The sequence below is a fragment of the Pleurodeles waltl genome, chromosome 9, assembly GCF_031143425.1.
Source record: "Pleurodeles waltl isolate 20211129_DDA chromosome 9, aPleWal1.hap1.20221129, whole genome shotgun sequence".
Taxonomy (NCBI): Eukaryota; Metazoa; Chordata; class Amphibia; order Caudata; family Salamandridae; genus Pleurodeles; species Pleurodeles waltl.
In genome coordinates, this window is record NC_090448.1 from 1098655821 (window position 1) to 1098670193 (window position 14373).

At 49.4% G+C, this 14373-nt stretch overlaps 1 protein-coding gene across 1 annotated transcript in view; it reads left to right on the forward strand.

Moving 5' to 3' along the window:
• Window positions 1-456: 456 nt before the first annotated feature.
• Window positions 457-14373, forward strand: part of MAP3K9 (mitogen-activated protein kinase kinase kinase 9) — a 264229-nt gene continuing 250312 nt past the window's right edge. Inside the window, exon 1 of the mRNA XM_069208799.1 lies at window positions 457-2102. Coding sequence (XP_069064900.1) covers window positions 1661-2102 — 442 coding nt within the window. The 5' untranslated portion in view covers window positions 457-1660. The remainder of the gene's footprint in view (window positions 2103-14373) is intronic.

Sequence of the window (14373 nt, forward strand, 5' to 3'; positions counted from 1 at the left end):
TTTAGTGTAGTGCTTGATAATACACACTTCTGTTGAAGCTGAATCTGTAAACAGCAGGCATTTATGGTGATTGGAGGGGCAACTACACAGTGCCTTCACGTTTCGAAACACCGCTGCTGTTGATGGCCAGCGATACCTGCCACCGTGGATGGCACTGGCACAGAAGCATGCTGAAGGGACTTGGGCGGAACTTTTCTGTGAACGGACAGGTCCCCCGTCCAATCCCGGCTCTTCTGGCAGACCAATGAGGTGAGCATCGCCTGCACTTGTCGCTAATTCAGACATCATCAGCAAGTCTAAGCTCCTACCGTAAAAAGACTGGGCGGAACACTGACAAGGGGGGAGGGAAGAAAGAAAGGTCTCCTTTCACAGGGCTAGGGCTTTTTGACGGACGGCACTCCCAACCAATAGATGGCCTACCAGCTGCAGCATTACGGTTCTCCACCGCTCTGACCTGTTCAAACCTGCTACCCGGAGTCAGGCTCCCACGGATGGATACTGCAGCATCGGGATGCAGATCACAATGGGAGGCATCCCTTCTTCACCGCACAAGCTGACGCTTCCTGGGCTATCTCTGCTCTGAACTGTCCGTAGCCCCCCCTCCGATCTTTATTTGCGTTGCGGAGGCAGGCGCGTGCCCCCTCTCCTCAGACGCCCTCCGGGTAATTGTGTTTACACCCAGGGCACCCAATTCGCCTGTTTCAGTAAGTGCATTCTCAGTATGGCCTCGTCTCGGACCCTTACAGACGACTCGGAGCATGCACGTGGACCCATGGCCCATTCTTTGCATGCACAGGACCTTCTCTGATCCCCTTGGGTCATTGAGTGCACGCGGATTAGAGCGCCCTCTGAGATATGCACAGCTGAGTGTATGGACACAGGGCGCAGTTCCATCTCACTTGGGGCGCTCAGTGCAAGCATGGACCACTGAGTAAATGCACAGAAGCCCCCTCTCGGCTCAATGGACCACTACACTATGGATCCTTCCCTGCACTGACTCTCTACACAATGGCCCAGTGAGTGCGTGCACAGGAGACCCAGGACGCGTGCACAGGCGACCCATTTCATCTCCACGGACAGCTGAGTACATGCACAGAAGCCCCCTCTCCTCATAAGGACCAATTGAGTGCATTACTAGAAGGCCTAGGGTGCATGCATGGGAACCCCTCTCACTTCTGTGAACCCCGAGTGCATGCACAGAAGCCCCCTCCCTCCTATGGACCACTGAGTGCATGAACAGGAAATCCAGGGTGCATGTGCAGGGACCACCTTCTCACCTCTGTGGAGCTCTGACTGCATGCAGGAGAACCTCAGAACACATGACCCCCATCCCCCACTTCCGTGGGCCTCCGATTCCATGCAAAGGAGCACTTCTGTGGACCAATGATTGCATGCACACGAGCCCTAGAAAACAGTGACCCCCTCACTTCCATGGACCTCTGAGTGCATGCACAGGAGCCCCAGAACACAGGGACCCCTCCCTTCAGTGGGCCGCACTGTGCTTGCACAGGGGCCCCCAGTCCCCATGGATCCCTCTGTGCACGCACAGGCCTCGCCGCTCCGCACTATGGACCAGTGAGTGCACCGAGGAGCGCTTCTCGCTGACGGCTCTTTGAGTGCACGCACTGGACGCCCCAGGCCCCCCATATGGATCGCCCCCATGGAGCCCTTCAGGTCCCTCTTGCACCAGGCTGGCCGCAGGTCTCCCCCCGGCCCCGCTAGCGAGGTGCAGGCTGCAGCAGACGACGAGGAGGAGGATGCGGACTGCGGGGCCCCCTCGGTCTGCCGGGAGGATGAGGAGCCGGGCCCTCCGGAGCCCGGGGCCCAGCCGTTCTCCCCACCCGGGTTCCCAGCCCTCTGGACAGCCGTCTTCGACTACGAGGCGAGCGCCGAGGACGAGCTGACCCTGCGGCTGGGCGATGCCGTGCAGGTGCTGTCCAAGGACTCGCAGGTGTCCGGCGACGAGGGCTGGTGGACCGGCAGGATCGACGAGCGGGTGGGCATCTTCCCCAGCAACTACGTGAGCATCGGAGAGGGCCTGTCCGGCAAGATCCGGGGCCAGGAGCGGCCACGCTACCCTGCGCCGGCCCTGCGGGTCAATGGTGAGGATGGGGGAGGGGAGCGGTGCGGTTTGTGCTGCAGGTCAATGCTGAGGAGTGGGGGATGCTTATAGACGGGGGGGAGGTCTAGGCTCGAGGGGAGCAGGGCCCTGCAGGTCAACGGTGATGAGAGGCAAGTCGGCGGAGAGAGGAGGGGTGCTGCAGGTAAACACTAGGGGCTTGGGGTGGTCGTTCATGAAGTGGGGGCATAGGTCAATGCTAAAGGGATGGTGGGGCAGCCCTGCCAAGTTTCCCAGATCCCCTGTGTTTTTTGTCTTTGAATTCTGGAATTTGTAGTCTTGTTTTCCATTATAAAACAGGACTACAAGTCCCAGAATTCAAAGGGGAAAATCCGAGCAGGAGCAGCACATCACGAATGGACCTGGGAAACCTGGCAGCTATGGTGGGGCTCAGTGTTGTGGTTGCTCTTAAATTCTGAGGCTGGAAATGTGCTGGCGAGAGATGGTGTTCTTTGTCTCAGTTGTGGAGAGTGGGCGATGGCAGGCCAGTGGGAAGGAGGTAGGGTGTTGTAGGTCACTGATGCAGTGAGTCGGTAGTAAAGGCAATGCCTTAGTTGGAATAAAAAGGCAAGGGGTGTATAAAAGGCACGGGCAGGGACTTATAACTAGTAATCCATTTCAAAAGGCGTGACCTTCGTCATTGAGAGCATAGCTTAAAACACATGAACTAGAATCCGGTGAGTTTTCTAACCAGTGTGTGTGTGCCACTCTGTGAGCTTTCTGTTATTTCATCCAGACTATGATACAGAACAAACACATATGCATAAATCAAGCCAGACCTATTGGCTTTGCCACTGTTTGTTATTAGTATCAAATACATGAGAAATAACGATTTGTTGAATAATTACAATTAAGAATGCTTCAATTCTGAACATGTGAGACTGTGAATTAAATATTACTCCAGTCAATGGAAGGGGTAGTGGTCTTAGTTTAACAATTGCCCCCCCCCTTCTGTCTGTCCCACCACTTTTCCCTGTTAGACACTTAAACCATTTTGCTTCTTACACTTTTTTGAACTCCTCAATGTCCGTGTCTCACGCATCACCGGCTTCCCCTCAGTCCTTCGCCTTCTCACTTTGTCCCCCTCCATGTGCTTTCTTTGAGTCACTCTGCCTCGCTGTGCTCTCCCTCAAGCTCCTCTCCACTGGAGATGCAGCATTTTCTATCCCTTGTCACTGTCATTATTTTAAGAGCTGAGCATACTTCCTTTACTCCCTTTCACATAAAATGACAATCACTATTGACACGTGTGGCTATCGATCTGTGCCCTCTGCAAAAGAGGCCAAGGATTGGCTGAGTACATCCTCTGAATACCTTTATGACCCAGTGACAGGCACTGTGAGAAACCCAGAGACTCCCTTTAGGCTCAGTCCCTGTGCTATCACTCATGCCTGTCATGAACACCAACCTATACACTGAACTCATCAAGACCCCTTGGTGCAACTCAGCATACAGAAAGCACTGCATAGGAGACGCATGGTGCAGGGAAAAGTACCACAGAAACAAAACACCTGGAAAAATCAAATACTCAATGCAAGATGAATGAACATGTGAAGTATAAACAGGTACTCACCGTTGACATGGAATAATTTAAGGGTTTTTACAGCCATTGTCGAGGTATTTACCAGTGTTTTTTTCCAGTAAGGCTAATGACATGGAAAAAGATTCAAAGTAGGTTTTTAATTACTGCCAGGTCTGGCATCCGACAGGACCGCCCACACTTAAAGCCCTGAGTAAAGAGATGAGGGGGATGGATGCTGCAGGTCAGTGGTGTTGTGAGGTGATGGGGCACTTGCAAGTCAGTAGTTAGTTGATAGACATGCTAACGCCAAGGAGATATTGGGGGCACGAGGGGTGCTGCTTGTCACACGGAGATTGAGATGGTTCACTGCAACTCAGCATTAGCAAGATGAGCTTCAGGGGTTGCTGCAGGTCAAGGGTAGGGTGGAGAAAGGTGCTGCAGGTCAAGGGTAGGTTGGAGAAAGGTGCTGCAGGTCAAGGGTAGGGTTGAGAAAGGTGCTGCAGGTCAAGGGTAGGGTGGAGAAAGGTGCTGCAGGTCAAGGGTAGGGTTGAGAAAGGTGCTGCAGGTCAAGGGTAGGGTGGTGGAAAGTGCTGCAGGTCAAGGGAAGGGTGGAGGGAGTTGCTGCAGGTCAAGGTTAGGGTGCAGGGGAGTGCTGCAGGTCAAGGGTAGGGTGGAGGGAGGTGCTGCAGGTCAAGGGTATGGTGGAGGGAGGTGCTGCATGTCAAGGGCAGGGTGGAGGGAGGTGCTGCAGGTCAAGGGTAGGGTGGTGTGAAGTGCTGCAGGTCAAGGGAAGGGGGAGGGAGGTGCTGCAGGTCAAGGATAGGGTGCAGGGGAGTGCTGCAGGTCAAGGGTAGGGTGGAGGGAGGTGCTGCAGGTCAAGGGTATGGTGGAGGGAGGTGCTGCATGTCAAGGGCAGGGTGGAGGGAGGTGCTGCAGGTCAAGGGTAGGGTGGTGTGAAGTGCTGCAGGTCAAGGGAAGGGTGGAGGGAGGTGCTGCAGGTCAAGGATAGGGTGCAGGGGAGTGCTGCAGGTCAAGGGTAGGGTGGAGGGAGGTGCTGCAGGTCAAGGGCAGGGTGGAGGGAGGTGCTGCAGGTCAAGGGTTGGGTGGTGGGAAGTGCTACAGGTCAAGGGTAGGGTGGAGGGAGGTGCTGCAGGTCAAGGGCAGGGTGGAGGGAGGTGCTGCAGGTCAAGGGTAGGGTGGAGGGAGGTGCTGCAGGTCAAGGGTAGGGTTGAGGGAGGTGCTGCAGGTGGATGGGGTTGTGCTGCTTGTCTATAACACAGGCAGTACTGACATGTGGAAGAGCTGGGTGATAGATGTAAATACTGCTGTGAGCATCACAGGTGAGTAATGGGGTGGTTGCTAGAGGTGAGTTTTAAGGGGATGACGTCTTACAGGGGAAATAGAGATGAAGTAATGGAGGAGAACCATGAGGAGGAGATAGAGTAGCAGATGTGAAGGGTGATGTGACACTGTGGTACATACGGGTGTGTGATGTGATGCTGGTGGTACTCGTGAATTGTATGAGTTAAAATGTTAGCAACAGGGGAAGATAGGCCACAGTACAGGTTAGTGGTGTTGAGATAGTGTGTTACAGTGGAATGATGGGGGAAGATATATAGGTGTGTATTTTTGTCAACACAGACTTTATTGCATTTTTATAAAGCACTTTGTCATCGATAAAAAGAACATTAATTTTCAGGAGTGATGCCACAGGTTGCTACCTAAAATGGAAAATGCGCAGTATGGTGTACAGAGCAGTCAAATGTTAGTTGTTCATTAAACCCTCCCCCTTCCCCAAAAACAAACTCTACCTGTCCCCTACAATAAAAGGCCGGTGTAAGCAGAGGCATGTGTGAAATTAGCAAAGGACGCACAGGGGATGCATAGTTGGGGGAGACTGGTGCACACACACTCTCACCCGCTAAGAGTAAAGATGTCTAATGTTGCTCATCTGATGTTGCGTCCCATGCCCTAAATCCCTCCAGCAAGGCATCCCATTCCAAGAGAGATAGACTTCTTGAGAAGGCTTCTGTACTCTTTCCTTCTGAGAGAGCTGCTCTCTGCTAATCCCCAGGGCTCCAATAAAGGTGTGCAATGTGAGGGTGGTAGTACAGGTGAAATGAATGGAGACTGAATAGTATAGTTGAAGGAAGGCGAGACATGGCGGTAGAGAAGAATTTGAGGAGATAGGATCCATGCAGATGAGGGCTGAGGAGATGTGTTGGTGCAGCTGCTTGTTGAAGAGATGTGGTGGATCAGGTGAATGCTGTGGAGGTGAGGTTGCACATGTGAATGCTGAGGACCTGTTGTGGTACAGGTGAATGTTGCGGGCCTGTTGTGGTACAGGTGAATGCTGAGGACCGGCTGTGGTGCAGGTGATTGCTGAGGACCTGTGGTGGTGCAGGTGAATGCTGAGAAGCTGTGGTGGTACAGGTGAATGCTGAGGAGCTGTGATGGTGCAGGTGAATGCTGTGGAGGTGAGGTTGCACAGGGGAATGCTGAAGAACTGTGGTGGTGCAGGTGGATGTTGTGGAGCTGTGGTGTGCAGATGAATGCTGTGGAGGTGAGGTTGCACAGGTGAATGCTGAGGAGCTGTGGTGATGCTGGTAAATTCTGAGGACCTGTGGCGGTACAGGTGAATGCTGAGGACCTGTGCTGGTGCCGGTGAATGCTGAGGACCTGTGCTGGTGCCGGTGAATGCTGAGGAGCTGTGGTGGTGCCGGTGAATGCTGAGGAGCTGTGGTGGTGCCGGTGAATGCTGAGGAGCTTTGGTGGTACAGGTGAATGCTGAGGAGCTGTGGTGGTACAGGTGAATGCTGAGGACCTGTGGTGGTACAGGTGAACGCTGAGGACCTGTGGCAGTACAGGTGAAAGTTGTGGAGGTGAGGTTGCACAGGTGAATGCCGAGGAGCTGTGCTGGTAGAGGTGAATGCCGAGGACCTGTGGTGGTGCAGGTGAATTCCGATGACCAGTGGTGGTGCAAATGAATGCCGAGGAGCTGTGGTGGTGCAGGTGAATGCTGAGGAGCTGTGGTGGTGCAGGTAAATGCTGAGGACCTGTGGTGGTGCTGGTGAATGCTGAAGAGCTGTGGTGGTACAGATGAATGCTGAGGAGCTGTGGTGGTATAGGTGAATGCTGAGGACCTGTGGTGGTGCTGGTGAATGCTGAAGAGCTGTGGTGGTACAGATGAATGCTGAGGAGCTGTGGTGGTATAGGTGAATGCTGAGGAGCGGTGGTGATGTTGGTGAATGCTGAGGAGCTGTGGTGATGCAGGTGAATGCTGAGGACCTGTGGAGGTGCTGGTGAATGTTGAGGACCTGTGGAGGTGCTGGTGAATGCTAAAGAACTGTGGAAGTGCTGGTGAATGCAGGTGAATGCTGAGGACCTGTGGTGATGCTGGTGAATGCTGAAGAGCTGTGGTGGTACAGGTGAATGCTGAGGAGCTGTGGTGGTGCAGGTGAATCCAGAGGAGCTGTGGTGGTGCAGGTGAATGCTGAGGAGCTGTGGTGGTGCAGGTGAATGCTGAGGACCTCTGGTGATGCTGGGGAGCTGTGGTGGTGCAGGTGAAGGCTGAGGACCTGTGGTGGTGCAGGTGAATGCTGAGGAACTGTGGAGGTGCTGGTGAATGCTAAAGAGCTGTGGTGGTGCAGGTGAATGCCAAGGGGGTATGGAGAAAGAAGCGAATACTGAGTAAATGTGATGGTTTATGTGAATGCAAAGGCTATAGGATGGAACATATGAATGGTGAAAAGATTTGGTACGGGTGATGTGATTCATTACAGTTGAATTTATGAGATAGTGTGGTAGTAGGAATGAATGATGAGGAGAGGAGTGATGTGGAAGCGAGGGCTAACAGCCACCCTGTGGATGCTGCTGACGTCAGTGTGGGGATGTGTTTCATGCTAGAGGTGAGAAACGTGACCTGAGATCTAGTACGTCATTCACGTGATTTGGCAGACAATAAAGATGAGACTTAATAGTGACTAATTAAATTGGACGATTCATGGGTTTTAGAATTTGTACAGCTTGTTTATGTTTGGCTCAAAATAAGACTTTTGGTAAGAGATGTAGAGAGGATCTTTTACTTTTAGGACTGGTTTTAGCCAAGACTTTTAGAATTTACTAAGATTAAGGTGGTCATTATGAGTTTAGCGGTCCTGCTCCGCCACGCCGGTGGTGGCGGTAACACCGCCGACAGCATGGCAGAGCAGGACTGCCAAATTATGATCACAGTGGTGAATGGGCTGCAAAGCAGCCGGTTCACTGCCTGTACCGCCAGAGCAGGGAGGTGTACCACCTTGGGCCCGACGGTCCACCTTATATTGCCAACAGTATTGAGTCTCCTTTATGCCAGGGATTTCCTAGCGGCATCCCGCCAGGAAATCCCTGGTGGAAAGGATACTGGCGACAGGAATTAACATTCCTGTCGCCAGTATGCGACTCCCAACCCTTCCCCCAAAACAGCCACGGACCCCCTCCCACCCTCCGAACCCTGTAGACACCACCCTCCCCCACCCCTAAACCCCGTACATACCCCTGTCCCCAATCCATGCATGCACACACCACACACACACTCACACATCCCACACACACATACATGCGTCCACGACACCCCCACCCCCACTTACACGCATTCACACTGATACATGCCCATACACGCACACAAACACCCTCCCCTCCATTCACACACACTCACACCTCTATTCACGCACATAACACTCAACACCCACCCTCACCCACTCCCCTGTCAGACAATCACCTTACCTGCTCGCGGTGGTCGTCCAGGAGAGAACGGGGTCCATAGGGGCCTGCTGCGCCGGCACCGCCCCATCACCACAACACCGCCACGCCGATTACAAAGTTGTAATACGGCGGGCGATGTTGTGATGACGTGGCAATTCCAGCGGAGCAACCTCCAGTAGACCACCGAATGCCAGTATGGCTGCTGGTGGCTCTCCGCCCATTTTATGGCAGAGAGCTGCCAGGAGTCATAATATCACTGGCGGTCTCCTGGCTGGTGTGACTTCGGTGGTCAACTGTTTTGAACGTCGAAGTCATAATGAGGACCTATGTGTATGATATGCTCATAGGGGCTTTCAGGCAGCCCTCCTCATCCATTGATCTGATATTGTGCCATACGCCCGTTATAGCAGGGAGCAGTGGATTAGCCCACGTTAACCATTGGCTAACTTCACTGTGAGTGACGGCATTCTGCTCTTTCACAAGAAGCACATCCACATAAAGTAGTTCCCTTAAGTGCCTGGGACTATCACAACAGTGTGTCCTTTTGGAGTTCAAAAGTTATTTTTGATTTTACCCACTTTTTTTTTTTTTTTACAAGATTGATGTAGGTCCAGCTGCTTTGCAACAATAAACTTTTACAGAAATCATGACAAAACAAGCACTGATGAAGACAAAAGACTTGCAGCCACCACCATCAGGTTGCTGTATTTAGTATTTCTACTTCCAGGCTCCCTTCACTTAAACTCGTCTGAAATGAGTAGAGGTTGGCTGGGGCAGTTGCAGAGCAAAGCGATAAAAGCTGAGGGACCCTCAGTTGGTCCACTTAGTGGCAGGACTCTCCATCCCTTTTGCTGCCCTCTTCTCGATTACTCCCAGGCTGCCTCAACTTCCCTTTAGTTCACTCACATTTTTCTCGGCTGAAAGTCCTGGATGTTTATACAGTAGCTCTGATACATTTAGTCTGTTTGTTAGAAATTCTTATCTCTGAGAGTGTCTCCAGTCTGTTAGTTTCCTCTCTCCAGTCTGATGATCCGACCTTTGGTGTATATTACAGTGTATAAAAATGTGGTTCCTTCAGGTTCCAAAGCATTTAGTGGTTGTTTGCAGAACCTGGCCCCATGGTGGTTTGCAGCTTATGCTGTTTTTTTTCAGTTATACTGATGACTGGGCATTCCTTGAGCCGATGTTTGCTGGTTGTTTCAAGTCTTTGTACCAAGGAAGGTGAAGGCATCTAAGCAATTTTCGTACCTTGTTCTTCGTAGACAGATTACACAGATCACAAAGCTTTTGCAGAATTAAAACACAGAACGCACTGTAAGTCATGACATTGGGAGACATCGTAAGGCACTAGTGTGACCTGTGTCCCTGTGAGTTCTCATAGCCAAAATCTTTTCCGGCTACTGCTTTGTGGGCCCCAATGCCATTGTTGTGACTAAAGGTTCCACCATCGAGCAGCCATGACCCGTGTGCTGCAAAATCTCCTGGCTCAGATCACAAAAAAGGAGACCTTGTTCTATGGAAGTGGGTTACGATATCCAGTGGTACTAACTAGATGTGTAATGCCAAGAAGGGAAAACTGATAACAAGATTCTAGTGTCACAAACGCCAAGATGTCACTCAATCCAAGTGCAGAAAGAACACTATATAGGAGTCATTCAGAGAATCACTAGATGGGGTCTTGGGCCAGTGAGTTCTGCAAGTTATCCACTGAAGTATTGCTTATTTCTATACTATCAGCAGGATTCGCCCCTGACGGAACAGGTATTCTAAGCCATAGCACCTACTTATTCCTGACTCCACCCAGAGGCCTGGTAATGGCTTGTTTTGTTCTTGGTGAGAGGAGTGTACCAATAAGATGTCGGCACATGCTCTGTTCACCATGTTTACTTCCTGTACTATGGAAACAGGCAAGATGGAGGCCATAATGCAAGAAGTGTCGGACAGAACACCAGCAGGACATCTTGCTGTGTAACCTCAATGCGGTCCTTGGGATGCGTCTGCTGCTTTGTGACCTACACTTGCTCAGGTTAGCCAGTCACCAAGCCCATTAGAGGTGCCCACAAGGTCCCTCTTTAGTTACCCCAAGGCACCCCTACACAGCGGCCCAGTCTGGATACCCCTCTAAACTAGCTACTCAGTTCACTCTTCCGCAGCAACAAGCTAACAATCTAAGGCAGTCAGAGGCGTCACAGGTTTTCAAAACTTCTAAAAACATTTTGCCCAATTTGTCTCCACACCATGGTGCCGGAAACTGCAGTCCAACTGGTCTCTGAGTTTGACTGCAGTGCCCTGCGCATTCCAGTTGTAGGCAGCATCGTTCACGCTGACCCCTGTGGTCTGCCACAGATGAAGACTGAGGGATCTTGTATTGCTGGTCAGTCAGACACTAAGATGGGCATAAGAACACTTACTCAATAAGTGAGGTTTTCTCAGTGCCTGATTGACAACACAGTGATTGCACTCTGCTTTGAGAAAGAACTTATTACCTTAGAACAAAGTTCAAATGTAAGCACAGGGCCGTCCCCTCTTCTGATAATGATGGAAATGAACCGTGGATAGTGTCAGAAGCGCACACCATATACAATCAGGTATATATCAAAGCTTGAAATCCTCTGCGGATTGCATTACAGAGATAACATGAGGAATGCCATCAAGAGGGAGGGCCACAGGTTTCTACAGGCTGTGAGTCAGACTAATTGATATAGCTGAGTAGCTTGCAACAGTGTGGCCAGCGGTGTTGGGAAATGTAACCAGGAACCCTTCCAACTGAAAAGTGAAGGCAAATTCTGCTCCACTGCTGAATTGCTCAACGCCACAGGCAGTTAATATTTCACCCATGTACCTAAATTTAATTTGATTGTTAAGGTCCAAGAGTCAGTCTTCAGATACCAGACGTTTGGACAGTTTGTGATTTAGATCTGTCATTGTGCAATATTCTGCAAAGTATACTCTATCCACATATCACTGTGGTGTTAACTAACTGCTCCATACCATACATCATGGCCACACATCACCATGGCAGGAAAGTGGCCATTGGTAAACACATGGCAAGGTCTCCATTCCCAGGAAGGTACACCGACAAAGTGCACACAAATCTAGACATATCATGGGAGATTGCATTTCAGTGGTCGATGGTATCCACTGAGCCTGAGTTACTGGCCTCTTTGACTTGCCTTAGTGGCTGGTTTACCTCTTGTTGAGCATCACTCCATCATGAAGGGACTATGCCTAGAACTGTTCTGTGACTTTAATGAAATTCAGTGTTTACGTTTCTAGAATGTTCCTGTCCTTTTTAGTTGCTTCCCTTGACATAAGTGTTAGTAAGTGACTACGTGACCAATAATTTTGTTGATAAAGTTTTTGTTTGTATCCCTGAAGAAACCTACTTTATTTCTAGAGATTGTGCAACAAGATGGATGCATCAAGGCACCTACAGGACAACAAAAGGGCTGGGACAAAGTAACAAGACAATAACTCAAGGAGAACCTGGAGTGGAAAAAAATTCTAGCTTGTGGTACAAATAATTACCACAACTTGACCGAGGGTGGGTCAATCATTTGTATGCTAAGCAATTCATCCATCTACCTATGCCTGCCTAGAGAAAGGGTCAGTGAGAGATTGGAAGAGAAAAAAGGGGAATTATATCAGAAAGAGCACAGAAAAGCACAAGACCAGGTGACCAGAAAAATATGCAACAGAGCAAGATTTTAAAAGAAAAAAGATCTCCTCTGTGAGCTATAAGAACTTCCTGCTTTTCTTTAATAGGAAGCAGATGTATTGCTTCTGATATAGAGTCAATTACATGGGTGTTATTACATACTTTGCTAGTATCCTTATGGAGTACCCACGTGATAAGAAATATATTTTCATAGTCCCCATAATAGATAGGGTAACCTTGAAAGTCAATCACTGAACAGATATTAAAGGTACCTGATGGGGCAGACGTATGGCTTGTTACTAAATTGAAGATGTGGTCCTTCTAATGAAAGCACTTGAAACTGACGAATGTGCTGAAATATATTGGCCAGATGTTGAGTTGGTCCAGTGACTTGGGGTGCAACTGTTTGATTTAATCAGTGATGTGTGAGTTCACGAAAAAGGTGTGATTGGTGCCACATACACAGTTTTAGCTGGAAATTAGTAACTTACACTATTAATGAGTTCACCTACCTCTGGGCACTACACACTGGTAGTGACATTGTCAGCAAGGGACATAATCTGAGAGGAGCAACACCAGCTCAGGGTTTGATTCCTTACGAACAATGGTCGAAGAACTAAGATTGAGGGACAGGTTCTCTCATCGGTGGTGTTTGCATGTGCTTCTTGATCTCTAGTTGTGAAAGTGCCAATGATGACACTGTGGTAACCCCTATCTAGGTTTGTTGCCAGGGCTTGTTAAGTACCTGCTGCCTTGTCTTTCAGAATCGTCCAATGATTGCCCCTTCTCCTGGTCACATCCTTTGCTGTGCTCTGTCCACACCTTTTTTCCAATATAATCCCCCTTTTTCTCTTCTAATCCCTGACTGACCTTTCTCTGGACAGGCACAAATTGATGGATGAATGGCCTAGCATATGAACGATTGAGCACCCTAGAGTAGTTGTGAGTTGGGGATAATTATTAGTACCAAAAATAGAAAATTATTCCCCCAATATAATTATTAACATATTGTCTGCTTTTATGGGGAAAACCCGGAGTATGTAACCCTAACCTCTTTGTTGATACAGAAAGGAGCAAGAGACATACCATTTCAAGTCCATATGCTTGGTGGAAGAGGTGGGTCTCCAAATGTTTTTAGTACTTTCTGAAGTCCACCTCAAAGCAAATAGGCAAGCCTAGCATGTAAGGCTAGATTGTAAGAGTGCAGATACCTTCCCTAAGCCATCCCAGCCATGTGTATTTCACTTGAAGCAGCAAAAGACAGTGGCCGTAGGTGTAACTTAGATGTCATACATGTTGGTATGGGAGGTGTGGTCAGATTCTCTTTTGAGAGGTGCTGTGAGAGGGCTTAAAAAGCAGAGGTTTTTGAATCTGGCTACCTGGAAAGCGAAGGGACATCAATGCAGGTGAAATATGATGTATTCTTTTCAAGCCAAGACTGAACCAGGCAGCAATGTTTTGCTTTGTATGATGCATTGTCATAATTTGTGCTGGTGGTCACCACAGCTGCATTATGTGTGCAAGAAGCAAGATGAGGGGGAGAATCCCACAAAGATGTAAGAACACATTTGTAGTCAGACTGTTTACTTGTGGAAATGAAAGGCATATGTAAGGCAAAGAAATCACCAAGTTATGTGGTCCTGCATGTGAGTGTTAAGGGGGCCACCTGCAAAGGGTGCAGCCATCAGAGATTGATCAAAGGCACTAGCTATCCAAAAGCAAGATCTCATTTTGTCGCCTTTAATGTAACAATAACATGCTAGTTTATTTTAGAATAAAAGCAAATTTCCATAAGCACTATAGTAACACAACAAAATGTATATTCTTCCTATGTCCACTGAACTTAAATCTCACCTTTCTTGGATTGTAGCTTACTACTTCCAGGCCCTTGAATGCGGATCTCCCTGCCAGACCTTTTGTATCTGGTTTTTGTATTGTTAAGAAGGGATCTAAGATGACACAGTAGTAGTTAGTAGTTTACAGAGAGCAGTCAAATTACTGAATTGTAATGAGTTTGTTGTTGTAATTATTCTTATTTAGTACTTTTATAGCGTAGAGGTTAGGGGACTGGCTCTCCCAGATTGCAAATGTTATTTCTTAGTGTCTCGGATGCAATGGGTGGCCTGCTGGCTCGCAGGCTTCTCTCTTCATATGACGGGGCTGACCAAGAGTGAATTCTGGACGGGGTATTACATTACACGCTATGACCTTCCACGTGAAGTTCTTCTCCACCCACGGTCTTTTTCTGCGTGGCTAGAGCGTGTTTGGCCACAGCAGACAAGATAATTGCAGAGCACACCCGTTTCGCCCTGGCTATTACCCTAGTAGGTC